At 46.9% G+C, this 27,776-nt stretch overlaps 1 protein-coding gene across 1 annotated transcript; it reads left to right on the plus strand.

Moving 5' to 3' along the window:
• The first annotated feature begins 875 nt into the window (after positions 1 to 875).
• INHBB (inhibin subunit beta B) lies at positions 876 to 10,979 on the plus strand. The gene is made up of 2 exons (XM_073304688.2): positions 876 to 2,523; positions 8,436 to 10,979. The coding sequence occupies exons 1-2, from the start codon at positions 2,124 to 2,126 to the stop codon at positions 9,209 to 9,211; spliced, it is 1,176 nt and encodes a 391-aa protein (XP_073160789.1). The 5' UTR covers positions 876 to 2,123; the 3' UTR covers positions 9,212 to 10,979.
• The last annotated feature ends 16,797 nt before the right edge of the window (positions 10,980 to 27,776 follow it).

The raw sequence follows: 27,776 nt of genomic DNA on the forward strand, positions 1-27,776 counted from the left end.
TGCGTGATCTGCTGGTCGGTGGGTCCCCTTTGCTGAGTCGGAGGAGAGACCCTCTGCTTCTAGCCGCCTCCCAGCCGCCCTGTGCACCCCCAGCTGGTGGGACCCGAGTTTGTGCCCGGTGCTGAGAGTTGGCGGGGAGTCTCTGTGCATTGCAGCCCGAGCGGTCCCCGTCCTGCTCTCCGCGGCGCCAGGCGGAGACCGAAGCCGGGGGCTTCCCCGAGCGCAGCCCCAGCGGGGCGAGGGGAGGCGGGCGGCTGCAGCAGGCAGCGCCGGGCTCTCTCGGGGGAGCAGAGCAGGGCTCGGTGCCCGGGTTGCCGTTCTTCCCCCGCCCAGAGCTCCTCAGCGCGGGCTGCCTGACACTTGCCCGCCACGGGCTCCCCCTTCTCGCCGGCCCCCGGAGCCCTGCCCGTGTGACACCAGCCACCACGCTGCCGGGTCCCCGCGCGTCCGGCTCGTCGCCCTCGGTCCCCATTTGTGGGCCAGGAGCTCGCAGCTTCGGATGTACCCCCACCCGCAAACTTCCCGCAACTCCGGGTGTTAAAGGGAGACGAGCCCCGGGCTCAGACCCACCTAGCTCCTGGGGGGTGGGCGGTGGGGGGTTAACTGCAGCAAACTGGCCATTCGGGGGACTGGCTGGTCGGACGCCGCTTTGACCCTGGCCGGGGCTGGCCGGGTGTGTGTGCGCGGTTAGAGAACCGGCAAAGCGAATATTTCCGCACCAGGAAGTGGCTGCAATAGCCTAGGCGGCCGAAGGCGCCAGCGGCTCCCGAGCCGGGAGCCTGCGGCGCCCGGGGGGCACGTTGAAGTCCCCACGTGGCTTTCACGCCTGTATAAAAGTTTCAGGCGAAAGTGGCCCAGTGTCGTGATTTTGCGGGGGGCGCGGGAGGGAGGGAGAGGGGGGGGATGAGCAGGCGGAGACCAGCGGCAGATAAGTGAGCAGCGAGCCGCTTCCCCCCACAAGCCTTTCCTCCCCCCCCCCCCCGCCCCCGCAGGCTGCGGCTCGGAGCCGGACCGTCAGGCGCGTTAAAAGCCACCCAGCCCCGCGGGCCAGGCAGAGCGCCGCGCACGCAGAGCCGGAGCTTCACCCGCCGCCAGGGAGCCGCGCTGAGCATGGAGCCGCGGCCGGACCAGCGCGCAGCGGCGCGGCGCTGAGCCCGTGGATTTGCTCGGCTCGCGTTCCGTGCCCCTGGGGCCCGAGGGAAGGGCAGCCTGGCAGGACGCTAGCGCCGAGCCGGGACCGACAGCAGGGAGGGGAAGGGGTTGCATGTGTGGAGCTGACTTCCCACCCCCGGGAGCTGGCGGCAGGGGAGCTGCCCAGCGAGAGGACCGAGCGGAGCCGCCCTGCACCCAGCGCCCCTGGCGTGGCTTTGCCGGGCGGGGTGTGGGGCACCAGCCTGGTTTCCTTCCCGCCGGGTATCCGCTGGATTGCACGTAACCCGGCCGGGTCCCTCTCCCCCCTCAGCCCCGATGACGCCAGACTGAGAGCTTGCCCCCGGCTCGGCGGGACCTGGGGAGCTGAGAGCCGCCGCGAAGGGACCGGCAGCCGCACGGCTCTCCCTGGGGGTGTCCGCTGGGGAGTGAGCCGCCTGCCCTGTGCTTGGAGCTCCGTCTGCCGCCCCGGGGGCAGCTGCTGCTGTCCCCTACAGCCTCCCTCCTCCTCGACCCGCGCCCCCTGCAACCTGCCTGCTGCTTCTGCCCCTACCCGGGCTCCCCTGGCACCCTCTCCCCCCCAGCCTGCCGCCCCCTAACCGGGCTCCCCTGGCACCCTCTCCCCCCCAGCCTGCCGCCCCCTAACCGGGCTCCCCTGGCACCCTCTCCCCCCCAGCCTGCCGCCCCCTAACCGGGCTCCCCTGGCACCCTCTCCCCCCCAGCCTGCCGCCCCTACTTTAGACCTCAGTTCCCCGCCTGGACGCTCCGCTGCCCCCCAATTTGGCTCCCGCCCCCCTAGTGGCGCTGCTACCCCTCCCCATCCCAGCTTGGCTGCCACCGCCCCCCTGCCCTGGGCGCTGCTGCCGGGGAGCGACCTGAGCGGAGCTGCCGGCGGCCGGGACTTAGCCGGACTCCCAGCAGCGGATCGGGACGGCCGCCCGCTCTGCCCCCCGCCACAGCGCCCGCTGCCCGCCATGGACGGGCCGGCTTGGAGCGGGGTCCTGGCCGCGCTGGTGGCTTGCTGGCTGGCGATGGGCGCCGGGGGCTCCCCGACGCCGCCACCCACCGCGGGGGGCGCCCCCCAGGACACCTGCACGTCCTGCGGCTTCCGGCGGCCAGAGGAGCCGGGCAAGGTGGACGGGGATTTCCTGGAGGCGGTGAAGCGGCACATCCTGAGCCGGCTGCAGCTGCGGGACCGGCCCAACATCACCCACGCCGTGCCCAAGGCGGCCATGGTCACGGCGCTGCGCAAGCTGCACGCCGGCAAGGTGCGGGAGGACGGTCGGGTGGAGATCCCCAGCCTGGACGGGCAGGCGAGCGGCGGGCCCCCGCTGCACGAGCAAGTGTCCGAGATCATCAGCTTCGCCGAGACAGGTGGGTTCCGCGTTCCCCCGACCGCTCTGCCTCACCCACCCGGCCGTCGGTCCGTCCCAGCCACCCGGCCATCCATCTCAGCCAAGCCTCTGCATTATCCCCTTTCCCCTGTGCGCCCTGTGCCAGCCACCCCGTCCCCCCAGCCATCTGTCCCAGCCGCTCCGCGTCACCCCCTTCCACCCATCTGCCCAGCCACCCCGTGACCCCAGCCATTCGTCCCAGCCACCCGTCCGCCCTGCCCAGCCACTCCATCCCCCCAGCCACCTGTCCGCCCTGTGCCAGCCACCCCGGCCACCCCTCCGCGTTACCCCTTCCAGCCATACGGCCTGTCCCAGCAACCCCTCTGTGTGACCTGCTTCCACCTGTCCATCCTGGGCCAGCCACCCTGTCCCCCCGGTCATCCGTCCCAGCCACTTCTCCACGTTACCCCTTTCCATCCGTCCCCCCGGCCATCCGTCTGAGCCACCCTACTGCATTACCCCCTTCCACCTGTCCGCCCTGTGCCAGCCACCCCATCCCACCCCCGGCCGTCCATCCCAGCCACCTCTCCGAGTCACCCTCTTCCATCCATCCGCCCTGTCCCAGCCCCTCCGTGTCACCCCCTTCTACCTGTCCGCCCTGTGCCAGCCACCCTGTCCCTCCAGCCATCTGTCCCAGCCACCCTTCCGCGTTACCCCCTTCCATCCATCCACCCCGTGTCAACCACCCCATCCTACCCCCGGCCATCCGTCCCAGCCACCTTTCCACATTACCCCTTTCCACCTGTCCTCCCCGTGCCAGCCACACCATCCCACCCCTGGCCAGCAAACCCTCCACGTTACCCGCTTCCATTAGTCCGCCCCGTGCCAGCCACTGCATCCCATCCCCCACAGCCACCCTGTGTTACCCCCTTCCATCCGTCCATGGGTCCATGCCAGCCACCCTATCCCATCACCCGATCATCTGTCCCACCTGTGTATCATCTCTGTATCACCCAGCTGTCTGTCAGTCCATCCCAGACACCCCATCTCACCACGCTCCCCGGCCATCCGTCCCAGCCACCCCTCTACGTCAACCCTCTTCCATGCATCAACCCCCTTACGTCCGTCCACCTTGTCCCAGTCACCCCATCCCACCCCCTTCCATCTGCCCTCCCCATGCCAGTCACCCCTCTGCTTCACCCCCTTCCATACATCCTCCCTGTCCCAGCCACCCCTCTGTGTCACCCCTTCCATCCATTCACCCTGTGTCATCCCCCCGTCCGTCGGTCCTTCCCAGCCAACCCATCACCCAGCCATCTGTCTCAGCCCTCCCACCATGTCATCCCCCTTCCAACCACCCCTTCGCATCAACCATCTGTCCGTCGGTCCACCCAGCCACCCCATATCCCAGGCCATCCATCTCAGCCACCCCTCAGCGTCACCCTCCTTCTGTCCATCCACCCCATGCCTGCCACCACTCCACGTCAACCGCCTGTCCATCCATCCACCCAGCCATCCCACTGCTTCACCCATTCATCCCAGCCACCCCTTTGCTTCACCCATCAGTTCATCCATCTGTCCCAGTTACCCCTCCACTTCATCCATCCATCCATCCATCCACCCACCCCATGCCTGCCACCTCTCTTCTTCACCAACTTAGCCACCCCTCTGCTTCACCCATCTGCCCGTCCACCCCAGGCCAGCCACCTCTCTATATCACCCACCCACCTGTCCATCCATCCTAGCCATCCCTCTGTGTCACCCACCTGTTCATCCATCCCACCCACCTATCTGTCCAACCATCTCACGCCAGCCACTCCTCTGCATCACCCACCCATCTGTCCATCCACCATATGCCAGTCACCATTCCGTGTCACCTACCCATACGTCCCACCCAGCCATCCCTCTGCCTTATCCATCCATTCACCTATCTATCCCATGTCAGCCACCCCTTCCACTTCACCCACCCATCCAATCATCCATCCACCCCACACTAGTCACCCCATCCCAGCCACCCTTCTGCTTCACCCACCTATTTGTCCACACCATGCCAGCCACCTCTCCCTGTCACCTACCCATCCATCCCACCTAGCCACCTTTCCGCTTCACAGCCACCCATCCTTCTGTTCATCCATCTATCCATTCCAGACACCCCTCGGCTTCACATACTTGTTCAATGATCCATCCACTCCATGCCAGTCACCCCTCCACCCAACCATCCGTCCATCCACCCGAGGCCAGCCATCTCTGCTTCACCCACCCACCTGTCCATCCGCCCCCAGCCTCTCCTCTGCCTCACTGATCTGTCCATCCACACCATGCCAGCCACCCCTTCTGTTCACCCACCCATCCATTCAAACCATACCGGCCACCCCTCTGCTTTACCCATCCATTCATCTATCCATCCCATGCCAGCTACCCCTCTGCTTCATCTGTCCATCAACCCCAGGCCAGCCACTCCTTTGCTTCACCCATCTGTCCATCCACCCCTTTGCTTCATCTATCCATCCCATGACAGCCACTCCTGTGCTTCACCCATCTGTCCATCTATCCACCCATCCAAGGCCAGCCACAGTCCGCTTCGGCCATCCATGCATCCTCTCCTCTGCTTCACCCATCCATTTGTCCATCCCATCCCAGCCACCCCTCTGTTTCACCCATCTGTCCATCCATCCATTTCCCACATGCCAGACACTCCTCTGCTTCATCAATCCATTCATCCATTCCATGGCAGACAACTCTCTGCTTCACCCATCCATCCATTTGTCCATCCATCCCTCTGCTTCCCACATCCATCCATGCATCCACCCCATGGCAGCCACCCATCTGCTTCACCCCCCCCCCTGCCCACACACCTGTTCATCCATGCATACACCCATCCATCCATTCACAGCTCTGCTTCACCCATTCCTCCATCCATCTCATGCCTGCCACCTCTATTCTTCACCCAGTCATTCATCCCATGACAGCCACCCCTCTGCTTCACCCATCAATCCATCTATACATCCATCTGTCCACCCACCCCTCTTCTCCATCTATTCATCCATCCGCCCACCCCATGCCATCCATTCCTCTGCTACATCATTCCAGCTGCCCACCCTATGCCATCCACCTGCCCCACCATCCACCCTCTGCTACACCACACCATCTGCCCATCCCATGCCATCCACCCATCTGTTACAATATTCCATCTGCCCGCCCCGTGCTATCCATCTCTCTGCTACATCATCACATCCACCCGCCCCATGCCATCCATCCCTCTACTACACCATTGCATCCACCCCTCTGCCAAGCTATTCCATCCATATATACATCTATCCATCCTCTTTTCCTCTACTCACATGCCATTCAGCCCCCTCTGCTGCCTCCATTCCCCATTCCTCTTTTACAGCCATTCCTTTACCCATGCCATCCAACCCCCTCTGCTATACCCAGTCACCCATCCATCACCTCTGCCTGACTGACAGATCCATCCATCCACCCATCCATTTCCACTTGTCCTTCAGCATTCTCTGCAACCCTCACTTATCAACTCCATCCATCCCTCTATACCCTCTAATTCCTCTGCTACACCCACCCATCCATTCACCACATCCATTTTACCCATCTAACCACCATATCCTCCACCCCCTTTGCTATACTCATCCATCCATCTATCCACCCACACCCTCCAGCCTCACTGCTATATCCATTCACCTCCTCCCTCCATATGCCCTCAGCTCGCTCCATCCATCCACACACCACTCACATGCCTTACAGCCCTGTCTGTTCCATCATCCCATCTCTGTATGTCTTTCAGCCTCCTCTGTTGCATCCCTCCAGTGTACCCATGTATCCACTGTACACATTCACTGTACCCATCATCTGCCTACCCACCCCATCTATCCATAGTTCACCTGCACCTATGTTACCTATCCAGCCAGCTACCTAGTGCATTCACCCATCCACACACTTTATTGATCTATCCACTCACTCTGTCAGTCCATCTTTCCACTTAACGTATCCATCTTCTACTATGTTCAGCCTTTTACGTACAATGTTTGTTTGTCCATCTGCTCTGGCTATCCATCCAGCCAGCCGCATGTTCACTGTATCCATCCACCCACAATACCTGTCCATCAGCCATATCAGTCCTGTTCATCCATCTGATCCATTCACTGTATCTATCTATCTAACCTGCAGTATCCATCCATCCTTCCATTCATCCACTGGATCTATATCCTTTACATATCCATCTACACTGTCAATCCACCATAAGTACATGCCTGTCTTCCTGCTGTATCCCTCAATCAATCTGCTGTATCACTAAATTCATTTTTATTTCTCTGGGGTATCTGACTACCCACCCATCTACAAAATCTATTTGTATGTATACTGCCCATCTATCTACAGCATCTACCCAACTATCTATCAAAAGCATACATTTACAGTATCTTTTGTGTATAAACAAAATAGATACATGCTTGTCTGTTTATAATCACATCAATATTTATAGGTCTATATATTACATATGAATATGTATCTCTTAGGTGCTCTTCTACCATAGGTAATATGCATTTTTGTACTGATATAATGACACATTGCTGTTGATTTCCTTTCACTGTGATCAGTTTATAGAAAAGTTGTGTGTTGACAAGTAATAGGATTTTTTTTTACCATTTTCTTAAAAGTCTAATGCTATGACATCATTGCTGGGGTTGCAGTTCTATTCAGTACTCAATTGACAATCACTTATTTTTTCAACACCTTCCAAATCTGTTTTATATAAAACATACATAGACACAGCAAACATGATAAGGCACCAGAAACATTATATGCACTGCCTGGGCCTAACAGACATATTTTGAAGGGATCTGGGGTGACACACTAAGACTCTGACTTTACAAAACCCCCGAAAGATATATAGGTGGACAAAAAGAAGAAAGGTTCCTGGGCAACCGAAAGGGATACAAATCTGAGCTTGGCAATGTACAGAACACAATCAAACAGATTGTAACAGATTAGAAACACCTGTCCATCCAATAATTTTAAATAGCAGTCAGGAGAATGTAATTAGAACATGTGGATTAAATGCACACTAAAAAGGCTAGACTGGACATTTATCACCTAAAGCATAGCTGTGTGATGCTCATAGCACATGATTCCAGCAGATACAAGTAGTTCTGGTACCTTTCATGCGGTGAACACTTTTGGTTGCAAATAATGTATTAAAGCTAGACATTGGGTGGAATATCAGTGATAGTTTCACTCATTTAATTCTGACATTAAGAAATACATTAAGACCAGTCAATGAGAAGGATATTACAATGACCACGCTGCTTCATTTGACCTCTTTTTAGCATTTATGGGCGGGGGAAAGGCAGAGATCAAAATCTGATGGGTGATACCCTGCTACTTAGGAAGAGTAGATATAGATTAGTTTAACCCTTTGTACGAGTGGACATGCTTTTGAGAACATTTTCCCTGGTGTTTTGGATGCTATCTGTTAAGATTAGCATATGGGAAATTGTAACAAAATCTTTCGTTAGTCACTGCAGCTTCACTGGTTGTTAAAAAGCCTTTCCTGTAAAATCCAAAAGGTATCTGAAGGCTGAACCTTTTCCTAAACTAATTAGTAGATATCAAGGTACAAATGCTGTATTTTTCAGGGTACTCTTATACCCGTTTGAATCTCTCTGGCTCTTCAGAGCCATTCCTCTGAATAATTTATCTTGCTTTCTTTGGATCTGACATGTTCAGCTATGGCCTGGTTAGATTTTTGCTCTGGGAAGTCACTTTTTAATGTATTTCTAATACAAATTCTGGATCTCTAATTCAGTGCATTATTCCTGGCTAATAAATTCTCCCAGTAGTTTTGATCAGTTATGTTCTAGCATTTTTCTGAATCTAGAATTGCTCAAATAGTGCATTTTCTTCTTGACTTAATGTTGCTGGTCTCTCCTTCTCTTGCAGATGATATGGCCTCATCTAGAGTCCGCCTCTATTTCTTCATCTCAAATGAAGGGAACCAGAACTTGTTTGTCGTTCAAGCCAGCCTGTGGCTTTACTTGAAGCTGCTTCCGTATGTCTTAGAGAAAGGCAGCAGGCGAAAAGTAAAAGTCAAAATCTATTTCCAAGACCTGGACACTAGCAACAAGTGGAATGTGGTCGAAAAGAAAGTTGATCTCAAAAGAAGTGGTTGGCACACTTTTCCCATGACCGAGGTGATCCAGGCTCTGTTTGAGAAAGGAGAAAGGAGACTGAACCTGGATGTTCAATGTGAGGGCTGTGAAGAGTATTCAGTGCTGCCAATTTATGTGGACCCTGGGGAGGAATCCCACCGTCCTTTTTTAGTAGTGCAAGCCCGGTTAGCTGATAACAAACACAGGATCCGGAAAAGAGGCCTGGAGTGTGATGGCAGGACCAATCTATGTTGCAGGCAACAGTTTTACATTGACTTTAGACTCATTGGGTGGAATGACTGGATCATAGCGCCATCAGGTTACTATGGGAATTACTGTGAAGGGAGCTGCCCAGCCTACTTGGCTGGAGTCCCAGGATCAGCTTCCTCTTTTCACACTGCGGTAGTGAATCAGTACCGCATGCGAGGGCTGAACCCAGGCACCGTGAACTCCTGTTGCATTCCAACCAAACTTAGCACAATGTCAATGCTGTACTTTGACGATGAATACAACATTGTGAAAAGGGACGTTCCCAATATGATTGTGGAAGAATGTGGTTGTGCTTGATTTAAGGTGTGTTTCGGGGGGGAGAAAGAGAACATTCCCATACTAGATGGTGTTGGAGGAAGTTTCACTGTGTATCCAGGCATCGGTGTTAAGTCACTGTGGAAAAGTCTGGCAAAAAAAAAAAAAAAGTTTCACATCGGTGTCAGGACAGTGGCAGTTTGTGGATCTTGGATATTTAAATATTCTACCACTTGTAAACTAATGCTATGAAATACTTTAAACACACCCACACCCACACACAAAAAAGAGATACAAGTAACAGGAAGTCAATCACCAGTGACAACATAACTAAAATGCCTGCCAGTACAAGTGAATGGCTAAGCAACTGTTTCCCCACCTGCCTGGAAAGTCAGACTGAAATGAGCTCTATGTGCTCATACAAAAGAACACAGAAAAGAGAGAACATAATATATTCTTGCACGCAGGAGTCAAAATCACCAAACTTAAAAATGACCATCACCTCTTAGGTCCAAAGGGAAGCCGCAGTCCACCTGCCTACGCAGGTGATCACTTCCTCTTAATTTAAAATCTCCTAATATAAACACCACACATATCCTTATCTTCCGACAGCACTTCCAGTAAGGAATATCACATGATAACATGAGAGAGAGGGAGAGATACACCTAAGCAGCTACTGTAATTCTGAGACTTGCTGTATTCTTTTAAATCACGTTAGGTTGGCATTATTTGATGCTTTAACTGACTGCTAGAAATCCATGGACGGCTATGTCTGTTGTGCCATTGAAAAGGGGCTTTTCTGTCATATCTGGATTGTGCTGACCATTAGCATCTTGCTGTTTTAAGAACAAAAAATCAAAGTTGCAATCTGTGTGTTTCAGCAGGAGACTCCGCAAGGACATGTAATGTGGGAGAAAAAACAAACAAACAAAAACAAATGCTACCGCAACTAAACCAATGAACCCTAAAAGGAATTACAGTAACGTGGTGGAGACACTCTGAAAAATGCTGTGCATTTAATAAAAGGTGAAGAACATTTTAACAAGTCTTGGAAAGGAGGAGAGAGGAGAGTGCTTTCAATTTCTTTACCAGGAAGTGTCAAGGATGGCCATAAAGATCCGAAAATAAAGATACAGCATAGCACTTGCAAACTGCTTGAATGCACATATTATAGCACTTGCAGATTTCAATGCCTTGAAAAGTGGTACTTGATAGTGCACTTATCTTTGCTCACTATCTAGGTAAACAGGTGCCGCATGAGCTATGCAATTTAAAGTGTTGACCCATACTAGACAAAACTGGACTTATGATATGACTTTTTTATATTTTTTTATACTTGAAATTAAATCTTTTGCTTCTTTTTTAAAGCGAATGATTGCTTTTAATGTTTGCACTGATTTAGTTGCATGATTAGTCAAAAACCTGCCATTTGAAAAAAAAATGTTATTTTTATAGCAGCAAAAATGAATACATTTAAATGTATTATACATAAATTTTGGAACCAAAGAGGCCAACGTATTAGCTATAATTTTTATGAGATGGCAAAGCCATCGTATATCATGTAGTTGTACTGAGCAATCCCTCACAAGGCCTGCCGATTCTTTCAGGGTACAAAATGGATTGTTTGTTCTATTCAATGTCTTTTCTATACCGTACGCACATGGAACGTAGCGTGAAAAAATGACTGTTCTAGAATACATTACAATATGTACATCCTTTAAATCCATTTTTTATGTTTATTTAATAAAGTTCCTTTTAGGTTCTGTTCCATAGTAATTTAAAACCAAACAAGTTTCACTTAGATTTGCTGTTGAAGTATTTTGCATTTGTGTACAGATTAAGTAAATAAAAAGATTGAAAACTGGATGAGCTTTTATGCATGTCACCTCCTAGGAAGCTTGGTTACATATAATTTACAACTCTCAGGATTAAGGGTGAGGAGGGTGGGTAAGATGGAGCATGAGACTACTATAGGGGTTGCCAATTTTGGTTGGATGTATTCCTGGAGGTTTCCTCACATGACATAATCTTTAATTAAAGATTAACCTTTAATTCCTGGAGTCTCCAGGACAATTCTGGAGGTTTGGCAACCCTAGACTGTATTAACATTGCTCACCCACAGCAAAGTCTGGTGTCAGGCCCCGATCCTGGCCTGAAAATCCTATATTATGCTTTTCCAGCTTTACAGGCACCTGAACAGTTGTCAAAGAAGTATTTTCAGTTCATGTGTTTTTTTTTGTATGTCATAAAATCTGTCTTCAAGCACCACTTAAGGGACAGTCAAAAGTCAGTTGTTAAGCAAGCAGGTTCTATAATTATGGCATACAAAAATGACTTGGGCCCAGATCCTCAAAGCTATTTAGGCATCTAAATTGAAATCAGTGGGAGTTAAGCACCAATGTACCTCTGAGGATCTGGGCCTAGGTCACTTTTGAAAATAAGATTTGGGCTCCCAAGTCATGTAAGCACTTTTTAACATTTTACCCAATGTCTGGGCAACGTCTGTTGCTCTTAGGTGTGGAATGAGTTATTGGTCTTAGCACAAAGCTGGGGGTTAATAAATCATGAGATCTCATCCTGGCTCTGACAATGACCCAGCCCAGGGATCACTTAGACCAACATGTTCAAAAGTGGGCTCTGATTTTGAGTGCCAATTTGAGGCACTATGGGCTTAGTTTTCAGAGGTGCTGGAGTTGTAGGGGCTCAGCACATCTCAACAGCAGGCCCCACATATCTCAAGTTGAACACCCAGAAAAAGAAGCACCCAAAATGATAGGCCACTTTTGGAAATGGTGGCCTTCATCTTTTTGCTTCAGGTTGCTCTCTCTATAACATGGAGCTTATCTGCAGCTGTTGCAAAGGCCACAGGTCACAGCAGGTGTTGTGAAGGTTAGTTAATGTTTGCAAAAGTGCACAGTGGGCCAGATCCAAAGCCCATTGAAATCAATGGGAGTCTTTCACATTGACTTCAGTGGGCTTCGGCTTAGGCCTTGTAAATGCTACATATTATTATTCAGTCCTGCTGGTGCACTGAGGTTCTGGAGCTGGAAATCCATACTCCTTCCTCATTTAAAATATTCTAACAGAAGTAAAAACTAAGTTCCCTACATGGAACTCCTACTGGTGTTAATGAGCGTTCTGTGAAAGGCATGTCACAATATGGTGCACCAACAACACACGATGGTTCGACTTTGCACACTGCATTTCCACTGGTAATAGATAATTGCTCAGAAATCATCCAAGACTCACCTGCTTTGCTTTGTCACTTGTGAGAGAGGAGAAGTCAGAACTGGAAATTAACAATGTATTTGTTGTATAGTCTGTTCACACAGTAATAACATATGAAAATGAAAGTCAGTACAGACAGATCATGAAAAACAAGGGTTAAACTTTATATTCTTTGCCACAACTGGCTACAGATCTATAATATTAGTTAAAAAAAAAAAAGCACAGTTGTGCCTAAGTACTGAGGATTTAGGCTTGGATTTTGCAAAGGTGCCAATGGGAATAAGGTACCCAATTCCCCTACGGTCCTTTGAAAATCCCAGTTTTTATGCTTAATGAATTTATTATTCTTAAAACTAACTTACATTTGGACAGTGACTTTCTGCTCAAAAGATTGTGAAGCACTTTACAAAATATTTCAAGATTCTTTCATAAAGCAAAAGATTTTTCTCTGAGAGCAGTTTCTGCTTTCACTAACGGTGTCAGCTTGGAGTAATTCCGCTGATACACTCTAGTGCAAATAAGCACAGATTCTCTCTCTCTCTCTCTCTCTCTCTCTATATATATACTCTGTACACCATTAAAATGCATCCACCCTTTTGGTTTGGAATCAGCAACTGCTTAACTGAGTACAACAACTTTACACATTAGTTTAGAACTAAGCAGTGAAGGTTGAATATACAGGGGCTATTTACTTACATGCCTTGGTGTTTCGCCAGGAACTAGCACCTGCCTCTTGTGCAAAGTACCACAGGATCTTTAATTATCTCGAGTGGTCAAGATCTCTATTCAAACGATGGATTTCCCTGGTCTCTCACAATTGTAGCAACCACTTTTACTTCAGTATAACTCTATTGATTTCAGTGGAGTTATTCCTGAGTTGTGCCAGAATAGGTGAAAACAGAATTAGGCTCTATCATGGTCTTCGGGTGTAGCTTTTGGAATAACTTTTAGTAAGCTATTGTGTATTTCAGTAATTACCACAATTAAATGAAATTACATAATTGGTGTGATTACTTGGACTCACATAACCACTCTGTGTAACATGCCATATTTTAAAATCTTTGTGAGACATGAGCTGTAGCCTGTTTTTTTTTCAATATCAAATCGAGGGCCTGATCACATGCACAGGACTCCTGTTGTCTTCAATAGAATGTCTGTGTGCAGAGGGCTTGCAGGCTCAATCTTACATATTTCTTATTTTACTCTGGTTTCGCCACTTCTATCCAGCAAGAACCCTCTTTGAATGTACCCAGTTGCCACTGGGATTCCCTTTGCAAAGTGATGAGCTAAAGCTTTATGGTGTCATGGCAAACACAAGCAGCAGTGGCTGAGAACTCTGTGGCGCCATCAAAATCCTGATGTATGCACACGGCAGCCTTATATTAAAGCTGATTTCCTGTGTTTTGTTGTCTATATTTTATCCACCGCTCAAAATTTAAAGGCAAAACATCAATCCGATTCATAGACTAAGGCTAAATCTCTACTGGAATTGGAGTTGTGACAGCAGCTCCGGTAAGCATAGCTGTGCTAGCTTTAATCTAGCTGGCACAGCTAAAAATAGCAGTAAAGATGCAGTGGCATGGGCTCCAGTGTGGGGTGTATAATGGGAGTTAGGTACCTAAATACTTTTCAGGGTCTGGGCCCTGGTGACTGGTGGTAAGAGTGTATGCTTTGTAGTTGTAGGGTTGAATCCTGCAATGAGCTCAGTGGGGGTACAGGGGTCTGCCCATGCAGGATTAGGGCACAGCTGTTATTGTGAAGTATTTGTATGATGGTAGTGTCAACAGGCTCAAGCAGAGATCAGGGCCCCGTTGTGCTAGGCACTGCACATACTCATGGTAAGAATCATAGAATCATAGAATATCAGGGTTGGAAGGGACCCCAGAAGGTCATCTAGTCCAACCCCCTGCTCAAAGCAGGACCAATTCCCAGTTAAATCATCCCTGCCCTGAAATGTTTACAATCTAAATACATAAACACAGACGACAGGTAGAATGGGAAATTGGTGCACAGATAGGCAATGTGACTTCCTTTGGCTCACACAGACTAGCAGAACATCTGGGACAACAGCCCAGAGCTTCAAAGTCTCAGTCCTGTTCTATGTGGCCTGAAGCATGCTGCATCTCCCAATTAAGGGCTCACTCCTGCAAGGCGCTGAGCACCTCACGGAAGTTCAGGATGCTTTATGCCTTGCACAGCCCAGCCCCAATTGAAACAATGTAATGTAAAAATACATCTATGACCCATGTATGCTTCACAGGCAGACTTTATAAATAATTATAATACTGTAATGCCACAGTAAGATACACTGATTCAAGGCTTTTCTTAGCAACTGTCCGGTCCCAACGGCCTCGTCTTACTGTAGGGCTTCCCTCTTTTCCCCAGCATGCCTTTCTGAGGAATAGGCTTTTTAAATCTGGCAGGATGAGGCAGCTGCAGCCCTAAAATGGCCATTTTGTAATTAGCTGCTGCTGGCTGCACATTTCTTGCTTCCTTCCAGCTGGTAAGTAGCCTTGCCCCTAGGTTTTATTTTCTGGTTCTGAGGAGAATTGTCCAACACCATAGTGCAGCAAAATGTGTTATAAAGTGCTATGAAGGTGACTAATTCATTAGAGGGAAAAGAAGATACTGCAGAAAAGCAAACTTATACATATGCCTAAGAAAGCCAGCACCTTGTGTAGAACTTACATCAGTCAGATGGGCCCAATCTTGCATCCTGTTAGCATTTTTCCTAAGTAGAGAGTGCAGGTTTGAGCTCATTGCCTGTGAGTTTTGTTTCATTGGTATCTGTGGCAATGTGCTAATCCTTCCCCATTTCAGGGAGCAGTGTTTACGCTGAGCACAGAATCAGGGCAGTTAAGACTATGTTCACTTAGTGCCAAGAAACTAATTGCTTCAGGGGCTCATTATATCCCAGGTCAGGTATGGGGTAAGGGGGAGTTTTGAGACTGGTGGGGCAACATGGGAGGAATGGTGTAAGGGACAGTGGAGCCTGAACTGCATAGCTCAACTAGTCATTGCCTCCAGGAGCAGTGATACAGGAATCGTAAGTGTTACCTGCAGCCCAGGGGGTGGCTCTCTCATCCCTGTGGTATGGCAGTAGAAATGGATTCTTGACCCCCTTATGCCATGAACCGCTCCTCAGCAGCCCCCCTACCCGCTGTTACTCAGACTGCATATTGTAACCATGTTTTAATCCTCTCCAGCTAATCTTTGGATTGGATTTTTTTTCCAGAGGTGCCGTGCACCCAAAGCTCCCCCAACTCTAGTTGGGCAGGGCCGTGGGCGCTCAGCATTTCTGTAAATCCAGGCCTTGGGATTCCAGTGTCATGTGAAGGCAAAGCAAACAACTCTTATCACTACTAATGGGAGTTATGTATGTGCAGTTCAGGTCCATTGGAGTGAATCATCTCCAGTAATAATATTTTGTAAAACCCTGTAATTTATGAGGTGGTTAATAATGACTCATGAGAATCTGTGTTTGTATTTTAGATGGGTGTGGGTTTGTGCATTTTGCTTGATCTTCACTTCAGTTGTTCTAGATGGTGTTTGTGTATATAAACACACACACAACACATATACATAAATTAGTTAATGTTTATAGAGACAGTACCTTGAAGAGTGTATGGTTCTCTATAAGAACAAAGTATATTGTATGCTGTGGTAGCCATCATATGACCTTCTCTTCAGTGACAATATTATAATAGGTTTTGCACAAGGGGGCATTTCTTGGCTCTTGAGTACTCCCCTGTAACACTATATATATATATAATGTGTACGTGCCCATAAAATAGCTAAAGAGACGGCAATGGGATGAATTTTCAAGTGTGGCTGAGCTCCAGTCAGCTCAGCACCCAAAGAGGAAGGCAAACCACCTTTGCTTATCCCTCATTTTATGATGAGTCAGGGTCTGGTTTAGTCTCTAGGACAGAGTAGAGCAACCCCAAGGCTGTCCTATATTCTCTCTAGGTGCCTATAATCCCAAGGGGCTGTTGCAATGACTGAGAATATCAAGAGTACAGTGGTGCTTTGGCCTCACAACCTCTTACCTAGTCATGTTTCCGATGCCAGGGGATGCTGGTAAGGTTGACACCTGGCTGGTTTTTAACTGTCCAGGGTGGGATTTTGTAGTGCTTTGCTAGTTGCTGGTGAAAATGTGCCATTTGTTTTCTTCCCTGCACCTACATTCCCTCTAAGCTGCACACACAAGCAGTGGCCACCATGCAGCAATCTTGTAATTACTGGTGTCTGCACATCCCTCCCTCGTCATGTGGCTGGGAGGGGGATGTGACTGGCATGGCATGCAGGCATTTTACACCCATTTTGTACAATTGTACATGACTGCACAAGGTGCAAGATATTGGAGAACAAGGCCTGTAATATTTTCGGGCAGTTTCAGAGGCTGCAGCTCCATTATCCTCAATTGAGTGGCACCCAGTTAAACCAGGTGTGAATTTATCCCATTAGCTTGAAGGCAAGAATCCTATTTTAAATCAGTCAGCACGAGGGTTCCTTGTATTATGTTCCTTTATATCTACATCTCCAGAGATAAGCTGCTGTTGGTCTATTCTGTAATATCTTTTAATATCTTTAAGGCCTGGCTTGACAAAGCCCTGGCTGGGATGGTTTAATTAGTGTTAGTCCTGCTTTGAGCAGGGGATTGGACTAGATGACCTCCTGAGGTCTCTTCAAACCCTAATATTCTATGATTCTATGATGTCCATGGCATTGGGTATTATGAATCATGCCACAATAGTGGTCTGGTTACAAGAGTATTAGAATAGCCATATCATTTCACTATACCAACATGCTTGTCTCTTTCTATTATTAACTCATGTTTTGGGGTGCTTATACCCATACTCCAGTCCTTAACATTCTCATTGGGCTAGAAATTGGCATGAGAAGACTGGGTCCACAAAAGCTTTTCAAAATCAGAATCTGGCAATTAAATCCATTTGGTTATCTCTGAGTAGGAAAGAATGCTCCCATCCCCCCCAAGTAAAATAAAAAAAAATCTTTATTTTGCAGGCAATAGATAGTAATACGAACTAATCACTTCAGCAATACACAGAAATGAAATGCAAATCCTAGAGTTGCATGGTTTTTAAAAATGAGTTTTTAAGAAAGTTGGTTGAATATTTTTTCTAACTTCAGTGATATATGGAATTTTTGACAAAAAATGAAATATTCTCCCTTTACCCCTCCAAAAGGCAATCCCTCCACTTTTGTTTGTCATTAGCCAACTCTAGTTAGTTTTAGGGCCTGCCACTGGCACCTTAAGGAACATCTTCCATAAATCCACAGATCTTCTAAGATACTTGTGCATCTTGGTGATCTACAGGAAAGAACGGGCATCTATTCTAATGACCCATGGCTCAGCACTTCTGCCTAATCCCACTTCTGCAGGAGCTGGTGCCTTTGGTTCAGGGGTCTTCTACTCTGCAGAGAGAGAGGCAGTTTGGGGAAGGAAGTCCCCATCTGAACCCCTTCCCACCTGCAGACATGAGCTCATGGAGGCCCTGTGGGGGGGAGGGCTTTAGTCTGTAAGCGATTTAGGCAGTGACCTTGTATGATCAGTTGCTTTTGTCTGATCAGTTTAGCTCCTAGCATGTGTTGGGTGTTATATAAGAATAATAACAACAACGTAAAGTTGTCTTTCTGGTAGTATAAGGATGATTTGAACACAAGTTTGTTACTTGTACATTTTATGCTAGTATGTACAGCGGCCGTAGGTGCTCTGAGTAAATCTTGCCATGATTGACAGAAACAGCTTTAAAATCAAAACAAAACAGATCAGGAAGGTAGGAAGAGCTGATAAAGCCTCCAGTGTCAAGAGTCTACATGTTGAAACATTCTCTAATTATATATGTATCCAATCTAGTTAATACTACAGAGCTTGCAATTCCCCCCCCCCCCCGCATAATTAGGGGTTATGAAAATATCTAAACAGCAATACTACGGTTCCTAAATATAGCACCGTTCTTTCTGAAGTGCTTTATGCAGTTTAAGAGCCATGGGCTAAATTCACAGCTGGTGTATGGTGGTGCAACTCTACTGATTTCAGTGGAATTGTGCCCATTTCACCAGTGATGAATCTGGATATAAGTAGTTTGAGTCTTCTCTTTCTTGAGGTTTTCTACTGCTGCTCATCGCTGTAGGTTGGCAGTAGCAAGCTCTATGGCTCCTCTGCCTTCTCAGATTATAGAAAGTGCTGCTTGGGCTGCATTTGTTGATGTTTTGTTTATTCTGGTGGTGGAGAGAAAGGAATGGTTGATCCTGTGAGTATCATCTTGGGTATGGTGGAAAAGCTTTATCAAATAGGAAGGTTTTGCAGGTTTCTAAGCATGGGCAAATTGTGGATCCATCTAATCTCTGCTGGAAGTTCATTCCACAGACAGATCCTCTTGATTGAGAATGCTTTGTGTTTCATTCTGGTCTGCTTTGACCTGGGCTTTGTGAGCTGCATTTGTGTGTCTGCACATTTGGGCTTTGTGTGTCTCAGAGGAATGCAGTTGGCTTGGTGGTTCAGAGATAGAGATGGGGTTTCTAGTGTTGCTGGGACCTAATTTATTTTGCCCATCTGGTCCCTTCACTCACTGAAGTGCAGTCACCAGGATGAAACAGCTGCCCTGCAAAATAGTTTAGAACTAGAAGTAAGAACCACTGTATCCATTGGAAACCGCTGCCGAGTGGAATGTATTTACCCAAACTGGAATTTGGCCAAGATGCTGGGGTTAATAGGCTGTCCTGCTTGTAAAGTACCCTAGGAACTTCAATTACCAGAAGATAAGAAGGATGGTCCAGTGGTTAGGGCAGTAGCCTGAGACTTTGGAGACCTGGACTCAATTCCTTGTTCTGTTAAAGACTTCCTGTGGGACCATGGCTCAAATCACATAGTTTCTCTGCCTCTTTGTACCATCTGTGAAATAGGGATAATGGTAACCTCCAGGGGTGGTGAAAATAAATATTGTATTGAAGATAAATACATTACAGGTTGAGCGCCACTCAAATACTATGGTAATGGGGGGTCATATAAGACCTAAATTAGATAGAAGTGGTTTAATGTTTCATCCAAAAGATGGCAACTCTAGTAGCACAGTGCCCTCTAATAACACCAGGCTGGTCTAACTCATGGCTCTGTATGTGTTTCATGTGCCTGATCTGCAGCTTCTAACTAGGGGATCTAGGGCCAGATTTTTAAAGGTATTTAGGTGCCTAACCTCCATGGAAATTGATGGAAATTCGGTGTCTAAGTACCTTTAGAAACATGGCCCTTAGTCTCATCCTCTTGTCCCTGGAAGTCCTAGAAGCACAAGATGATGGTGGTTTTACACTGGGACATTAGTTCAATACTGATGCAGTGGACAGGCTGCCACCTACTGATAACCAACCTCACTTCCTGTAATAGCTTGGAGTTTCCCTAGAGGTCTCTTATCCAAAGACTAACAAGGCAGCTGCTTGCTAGATTTAGAGATCCGAAAGGAACTACTGCATAGGGTGATAAACCATTACCAGGAAAAGGAGCTAATGATACTGAGTGACCCTACTACAACTAGAAGAGAAAAATAATCTCTCCTCTTCCTATAAAATCTGATTGTTGATATTTCAGTGCAGGCATAACAGGGAATTAATGAATGAATTAATCAGCATTTGCCCACTAAGGTGAACTGAGGATAGAACATCAGTCCAGATATCCAGGCTTAGCCCTGAATTTCCTGGATTTTATGAGTTTAAGCCTGACTCTGAACAGGTTTTAAGGGCATTTTCTTGATGGATTAGTAGAGCCTATGTTTGGACAATCCCATCCCCTGTAGCTATGGGACTGTACAAAGCCCTACTTTTACTATTTGTATCTGTTTCTAAATCCTGTTATCCATTTTCCTCTGAATCAAAAAGCTTTTAAACTGGAATTAGAGTAGGGTACATAGCAGGAAGGGAGAGTACATTTCTGGAAAGACTCAACAGCGTTTCATAGACCATGCTGAAACTCTCTCTCTCTCACACTCAAATGTGTTCTGCAGTACTGATGGATCGTCATCTGTATTTCTCTTTCTCTGTTATTTTAACTAGGGGTATTCGGCTGAAACAGGAATGTGTACAACACTGCCCGGTGAAGAGAATGGACTTAAATGGCCCTCTAGGTCTTTTCCATCTCTGGGTTCTATGATTCTGAGTTCCTTGAATCAGAATATGTCCCCTGCTTCTATGACTGAAGGGAATCTAGACCTGGCCTATTGGGCGGTGGTTGATGAGTGCCATCTCTGTACCAGCATCTTCCGTTGAAGCTCAGCAATTTGCAATGAACGGTTTATCTAATGAATTTAAAATTTCCATTTGAGGGTCCTCATGTTAGGAGTGCCCGTGGGCTCACCTGGTTAAGGCAACAGAACCCATTCCATGGGATGTACAAAACCAACATTTTAAATACTTGCAGCAAAACATTTGCTGATCAAACTGTAGGAATTTGTCAAATAAATACGATGAATGAAGAGGAATCGCAATCTGCCCATGAGCAGAAAAGGAGGTAGAAGTCCTCAGATATATAATTTTGTGAATTATTTGCTTCACTCTGTCCTCAAGGAATGTGGAGGGATACCCATTGCTTGGCAGGTCAAAATGCTAGTGACTTCAACAACAATATTCCAACGGCAGGGAAAGGAATTAGATGATTTGGCAGGTCTTGGGCCACTCTAGATTCCATATCACAGGAAGGGAGTTTTGCTCTATTTTTGGTTCTTTATATGGTTCTCATTAGTGTGGTATCTGAGCACCACACAATCTCTAATGTAATTATCCTCACAACACCTGTGTGAGGTAGAGAAGTATGGTTATCCCTGTTTTACAGAAGGGGAACTGAGGCACAGAGAGGCTAAGTGACTTGCCCAAGGTCACACGAGAGCAGGGAATTGTATCCAGATCTCCCAAGTCCCAGGCTAACACTAACCACTGGATCATCCTTCCTCTCTATAATATGATCTCAGACAAGGAATAATCATGAGCAGGTGCAGGAGCAGGTGAACTCTTAAGTCAGATAGATCCAGTTTTCATGCAAATATCCCTAGTCTTAAATCAAGAAATCCACTCACATCCCTGAAAACATACAACGCATTGTATGAGCAGAATTATTTCAGAGGCTTTTCAGCACTGTTAGGCATTGGCAGCTCTTTAAGGGCTGAATCCTGCCTTTCTTAGTTATGTGGCTGACTTAAGGGGGACTCACAGGAGTAAACTTAGCAAGGTCTGATCTTTGAAGGAGGCTGGGACTTTTGCCATTGATTTCAATGGGAGTGGAAATGAGCCTGTAGTACTATGCTTACAAAATTCAGCTCACTGGCCTCTGATAAATTTTCCCCTGAACACCTCCAGTGCAACCCCCTGTGCTGTGCTGAAGGGAATTTTTGATCTTGAAAGATTAATAATTAAAACCCTCGTAATTTCTTTATCTGGGCAATGACCTTTAGGCAAATTTGATGGTTGGGGTTTTGTTTCTGAGTGAGACATGGGCGTGTGATGGGGATTTTACGCCATCTAATTTTAAATGCTGCCAAGGTTTTGTGGGGATCTGGACATGAGGTCAGAAAAACCTACTCCACAGTCTCTCTCAATTCTATTTCTAAGCAGAGTCCCATATAGTTAGGTGAAGCTGAAGCTTGAAAATCAACCAGGGGAAACTCAGCACTCTAAAAGCTTCCTTGTTTACTACACCACTATATTCATACAGGCCAAGATTTTAAAAAACGCAGCACAACATAAGGACCCCAAGTGCATATTTAGCCACCTAAATAAGTGGGCTGATTTTCAAAAGTGCTGAGTACTCAGTAGCTCACGTTGACTTCAGTGGGAGCAGGAATCAAGCCCTGTGATAGAACTGACCTGTGATAGAACTGATAGAACTGACCTGTCCTTTCAAAGGTTTCCCATTTCTGTTTTGACAAAATTGTACATACAGCCCACTGTACCTATGGTGTGGTTACTGAACTCCCATGAGGGGTCTGCCAGTGGAGGCCAGCTTTAAATTCTGGCTGAAGGTCTATAGATTCTAGATAGCCTAGACCAGATGTGCTGGTGCAAAGTATTTCCCCACATCAGACATGGAAAATGGCTCCTTTACTGTAAAAGTAGGTCTTAGAGAGAAGCTCAAGTTAGCTTTATATTGGGCAAAAGCCTGTAGAGGTGGAGTAGCTGCCTTTGATAAAGTCCTCCTGCAGACTTCAATATATTTCTGCATAAAGTTCAAGTCTGAAACAGAGTGGCAGAAACCTGGTGGATACTGATGACAAACTCATAAAGAGCAAGTTTATTTGCAGACCATCTGAAAGAAATCAGATATATCTATGCAATGCTGGTGCCAAGATGTCCCAGACAAAAAGGCCAGTGTTGCAGAGACCGGTTAAATAACCTAGGGTGCAAAGTGGGGGTCTTGAGGACTCCCACTAGAACACAAGTGCACAGGACATGTTCAAGCCATTAGACCACTCACTGTTTCAACAGTGTTGCTTAGCTTTCCTGGACTCTGTAATTACCTTTTTGCCACATCACTCAGGATAACGTAGAAATATTACAGCCATTCCCCATGAACTTGAAGCACTGGTGCTTGTGCAGGGAAGAAAAAAAAAAAAAAACTATGTAGGGGCTAAAAGAGAGGGGGCCTGATTCTAATCCCATTTATACTAGTCTTCCACTGGTTCTGACTCAACTGGAATTACTCCTGTCTGTCACCAATGTAACGAGAACCAAGCCTAATATGAGAAAAAAGAAAAGGAGTACTTGTGGCACCTTAGAGCTCATGAAAGCTTATGCTCAAATAAATTTGTTAGTCTCTAAGGTGCCACAAGTACTGAGCTGTAGCTCACGAAAGCTTATGCTCAAATATATTTGTTAGTTTCTAAGGTGCCACAAGTACTCCTTTTCTTTTTGCGAATACAGACTAACACGGCTGCTACTCTGAAACTTAATATGAGAGAAACTATGTGCTTTGACTGCCTAAAAAGAGGGAAAAGGGATTATCTTGATAGTGGATAATCTGATGGTAGTAAGAGTATGGTAAAGGCAATGCAATTCACGATGATTATTTCCAATACAGTGAAAATCCAAAGTATCATGGAAAAGAAATACTCAGATGGGATGAAAGCTTTTGTATGTATAATTAGGGCAATATGTATTTGAGCAGCCTCTCCCCATAGGCATGTTATTGCATAATTGACTACTACTGTTTTTTTTTTATACCTTCCTCTAAAGAATCTGCTACAGGCCACTATTGGAGATAGGATTCCAAGCTAGAGTGTCTGTTGTTCTGATGGCATACAGCTGTTCTTATTTTTCTGAAGGAATGAGGAAAACTGGCATCAATTGGAGGAGTTCGGGGAAGACAGATTAGGGAGGATGGTTGCATGTGTAATTCCAAGATAGCAGTCTGACACGTTACACTTCAAAAGCTGCCATCAGGCGGTAGAAATGGCTAAGAGTCAGGACTTGGACACTGAGCATTTAACCCTTACTGTGCCTTAGTTTTTCCATCTCTAAAATGGGAATAATCAGATTTACTTCTCTCCCAGGGGTGTTGGAAGGTTTAATTCATTCACTCGCTTTCAGATCTTTGGTTGAAGGAGCTACAGGAGAGCAAAATGAAGAAAGTTTGAAGTTATGAATGCTAAAAAAAACCCCAACACCCTCACACCAAACCTGGTTTAATTGATTAGAGAACTGACTGTGTTCCTGCTGGCAAACACCAGAGCCTGACAAAGCTTCTGTATTGGAGACTTACAGAAACCACAGCAATGATAAAGAAATCCGCTAATGTTTACTTAAGGCCCACACAGGGGGCTACGAATTGCACAAGAATGGAAAGTTACTCTCAAGCTCAGGAGCAATTTGGGGAGGGAATATTACATGTGCCCCTCCAATATTCCCAGTAATGTTTAGCACTTAATAATTAGCACTTGCCTAGTATCTTGAGGGTAAGGAGAGTCTTGTGATTGAAGGACTGGGCCTGAAAGATACCTTTCAAGATAGATACCTTTCAGTTCAAGTACCTGCTCTTACATAGACTTCCTGTGTGATGATGGGCAAGACACTTAATTTCTTTGTGTCTCGGTTCTCCAGTAAAATGGGGATACTACTACAGTAGAACCTCAGAGCAGGGCTGTCGATTAATCTCAGTTAACTCATGTGATTAACTCAAAAAATTAATGACGGTTAATTGCAGTTTTAATTGCACTGTTAAACAATAGAATACTAACCGAAATTTATTAAATATTTTTGGATGTTTTCTATCTTTTCATATATATTGTATTCTGTGTTGTAATTTAAATCAAAGTGTATATTTTTTATTATAAATATTTGCACTGTAAAAATGATAAACAAAAGAAATAGTATTTTTCAATTCACCTCATACAAGTACTGTAGTTCAATCTCTTTATTGTGAAAGTGTAATTTGCAAATGTAGATTTTTTTTTTGTTACATAACTGCACTCAAAAAGAAAACTATGTAAAACTTCAGAGCTTACAAGTCCACTCAGTCTTACTTCTTGTTCAGCCAATCGATAAGACAAACAAGTAATACTGCCCTCTTTATGTACAATGTCACCAGAAAGTGAGAACAAGCGTTCACATGGCACTTCTGTAACCGGCATTGCAAGGTATTTACATGCCAGATATGCTAAACTTTCGTATGCCACTTCATGCTTCAGCCACCATTCCAGAGGACATGCTTCCATGCTGATGACGCTTGTTTAAAAAAAAATGCTTTAATTAAATTTGTGACAGAACTCCTTGGGGGACAACTGTATGTCCCCTGCTCTGTTTTACCCACATTCTCCCATATATTTCATGTTGTAGCAGTCTCAGATGATGACCAAGCCCATGTTGTTTGATTTAAGAACACTTTCACTGCATTTTTGACAAAACGCAAAGAAGGTACCAAAGTGAGATTTCTAAAGATAGCTACAGCACTGGACCCAAGGTTTAAGAACCTGAAGTACCTTCCAAAATCAGAGAGGGACGAGGTGTGGAGCATGCTTTCAGAAGTCTTAAAAGAGCAACACTCCGATGCAGAAACTACAGAACCTGAACCACCTAAATATCAGTCACCCAGGTGAAGTGACAAGGCCCTGAGCCCAGGATGAGGGGTCTGCAAGCTGCCTTCTCATGGACAGGCCACGGGGATGCACTCAGGGCTGGGCCAGTGGCTGCAGGCGCCTCCAGAGTGCAGGGTAAGGCTGCTAGGCCCATCTCCATGGCGACAGCTACAGTGTGGCTCAAGGACCAAACCATGCAGTTGATGGGCTCCCTTCACAGGGCTCACAGGATACCCCGGGCAGGGAGCAAGTTCTGGGCCTTGGAACAGTCTGACCCCTCCCCACCCTGGCCCCTTGCTCTGGGGACCAGCCCCACTGTGCCCTGATTGCCCCAGCCCTACACCATCGCTATGGGGACCAATCCCTTCCCCTCCTGGCCCCTTGCTCTGGGTACTGACCCCCCCCACTGTGCCCTGATTGCCCTGGCCCCTCACTATGGGGACCGACCCCTCCCAGCCCCCTGCTCCGGGGCCTGACCCCCGCTGTGCCCTGATTGGACAGGCAGGCAGGCTCCGCGTCAGCTCCTCCCATCCTGGCTCTGCAGGTGAGTCCCAGAAGAGGGGGGAGTCTGAGAGGGGGCGGGTGGAGAGCAAGGAACAGAGGGAAGGCGGAGAGGACTGAGTGGGGGGCGGGGCCTCAGTGGAAGAGGTGGGGGAGGGGCAGGTCTTGGGGCAGAGGCAGGATGGGGGCAGGGCAAGGGTGTTCAGTTTTTAGCAATGAGAAAGTTGGCAACCCTACATATAGTACAACGGGGCCTCGTTATTGGTTCAGACTTCCGGGTGGTGGTGTAATACAAATAATAAATACCTTCCCTCCAAATGTCTTCCTTAGCTGTGTTTCAGAGTAGCAGCCGTGTTGGTCTTTATCCACAAAAAGAAAAGGAGTACTTGTGGCACCTTGACAAGAACGTGGGAGGAATAGTGGGGGTGGGGGAAAATAAACATGGGGAAATAGTTTTAGGCTTGGATAAAGACTAGGAGTGGATGTGTCATTACACAAAGTAAAACTATTTCCCCATGTTTATTTCCCCCCCACCACCGCACTGTTCCTCACACGTTCTTGTCAACTGCTGGAAATGGCCCACCTTGATTATCACTGCAAAAGCTTTTTTCCCCCCCGCTCTCCTGCTGGTAATAGCTCACCTTACCTAATCACTCTTGTTACAGTGTGTATGGTAACACCCATTGTTTCATGTTCTCTGTGTATCTAAATCTCCCCATTGTATTTTCCACTGCATGCATCTGATGAAGTGAGCTGTAGCTCACGAAAGCTTATGCTCAAATAAAATTGTTAGTCTCTAAGGTGCCACAAGTACTCCTTTTCTTTTTCCTTCGCTGTGTAACTCCTAAGGTTAGCAGGAGTGGGATTCTATCTGGCAGATTTCCTATGATATGTAGGAGAAATCAGACGGATGGTGTCTAGCGAGATCGCTTCAGATTCAGGAATTTACATGTGCTTTTTTGCAAATCTGTACAACGTCACAGTCCTGGAAAGTGAAACTACTTTCTACTTTGTTCAATCTTTTTCGTTTTTTAAAAATAACCTGGTAATTCCATAGGGAAAAAATTGAATTAGCAGAATATTAAGGTTGCACAGTTAAATACTCAAAATTTTAGGAGATTGGGGGATCAAATTACTAAAATGTTATCAATTTTTTCTCAATTTCCTTTTTCTGAATTACAAAATTTTGTCAAATTTTGAAATTTGAAAAAATGTTGACCTAATCCCAATATTAGTTAATTAACATTTATATAGTGCCAAAGGTGTGCTAAATGCTTTATTGACGCGTATAAAGACAAAGGGTGAAAATCCCAGCCCTATTGAAGTCAATAGCAAAACTCCCACTGACTTCAGTGAGATCAGGTTTTCAGCCACGCTCCCTTCCAAAAAACTTACAGTCAACATGCAGATGAAGCATGGGGAATGGGATGCAACCAAAAACAAAGTGATTGAGTGGTAAAATCCAGCATGGAGTTTGTTAGTTACATAATTTTTGTTTTGAGTTTCTATTTTATCTTCTCTCTCCTCTGGTGTATTTTGTGAACCCTTTTTTGAGAGCAGAGCTATGGTAGGGATTATAGGAGGGAGAGAAGCAGTAGCAGAATCAAGTCAGGGAAAGAGTTCAGAATGGCGGTGGTCGTGATTATTTAATTGTATTAACATAGAGAACAGAGGACTCAGCTGAGGTCAGGGCCCCTGTACATAGAATCATAGAAACGTAGGGTGAGAAGCGACTTCAAGAGGTCCTCTAGTTCAGCCCCCTACACAGAGAAAGAGCTTAAAATTTGACTAGATAAGGTAGA

Source organism: Lepidochelys kempii, chromosome 11 (assembly GCF_965140285.1).
Source record: "Lepidochelys kempii isolate rLepKem1 chromosome 11, rLepKem1.hap1, whole genome shotgun sequence".
NCBI lineage: Eukaryota > Metazoa > Chordata > Testudines > Cheloniidae > Lepidochelys > Lepidochelys kempii.

Bases quoted from the DNA above. Each gene is read 5' to 3' on its own strand.
- INHBB (XM_073304688.2), top strand. From the start codon at position 2,124: ATGGACGGGCCGGCTTGGAGCGGGGTCCTGGCCGCGCTGGTGGCTTGC. The intron at 2,524-8,435 runs GTGGGTTCCGCG...CTTCTCTTGCAG, and splicing joins CATCAGCTTCGCCGAGACAG to ATGATATGGCCTCATCTAGA.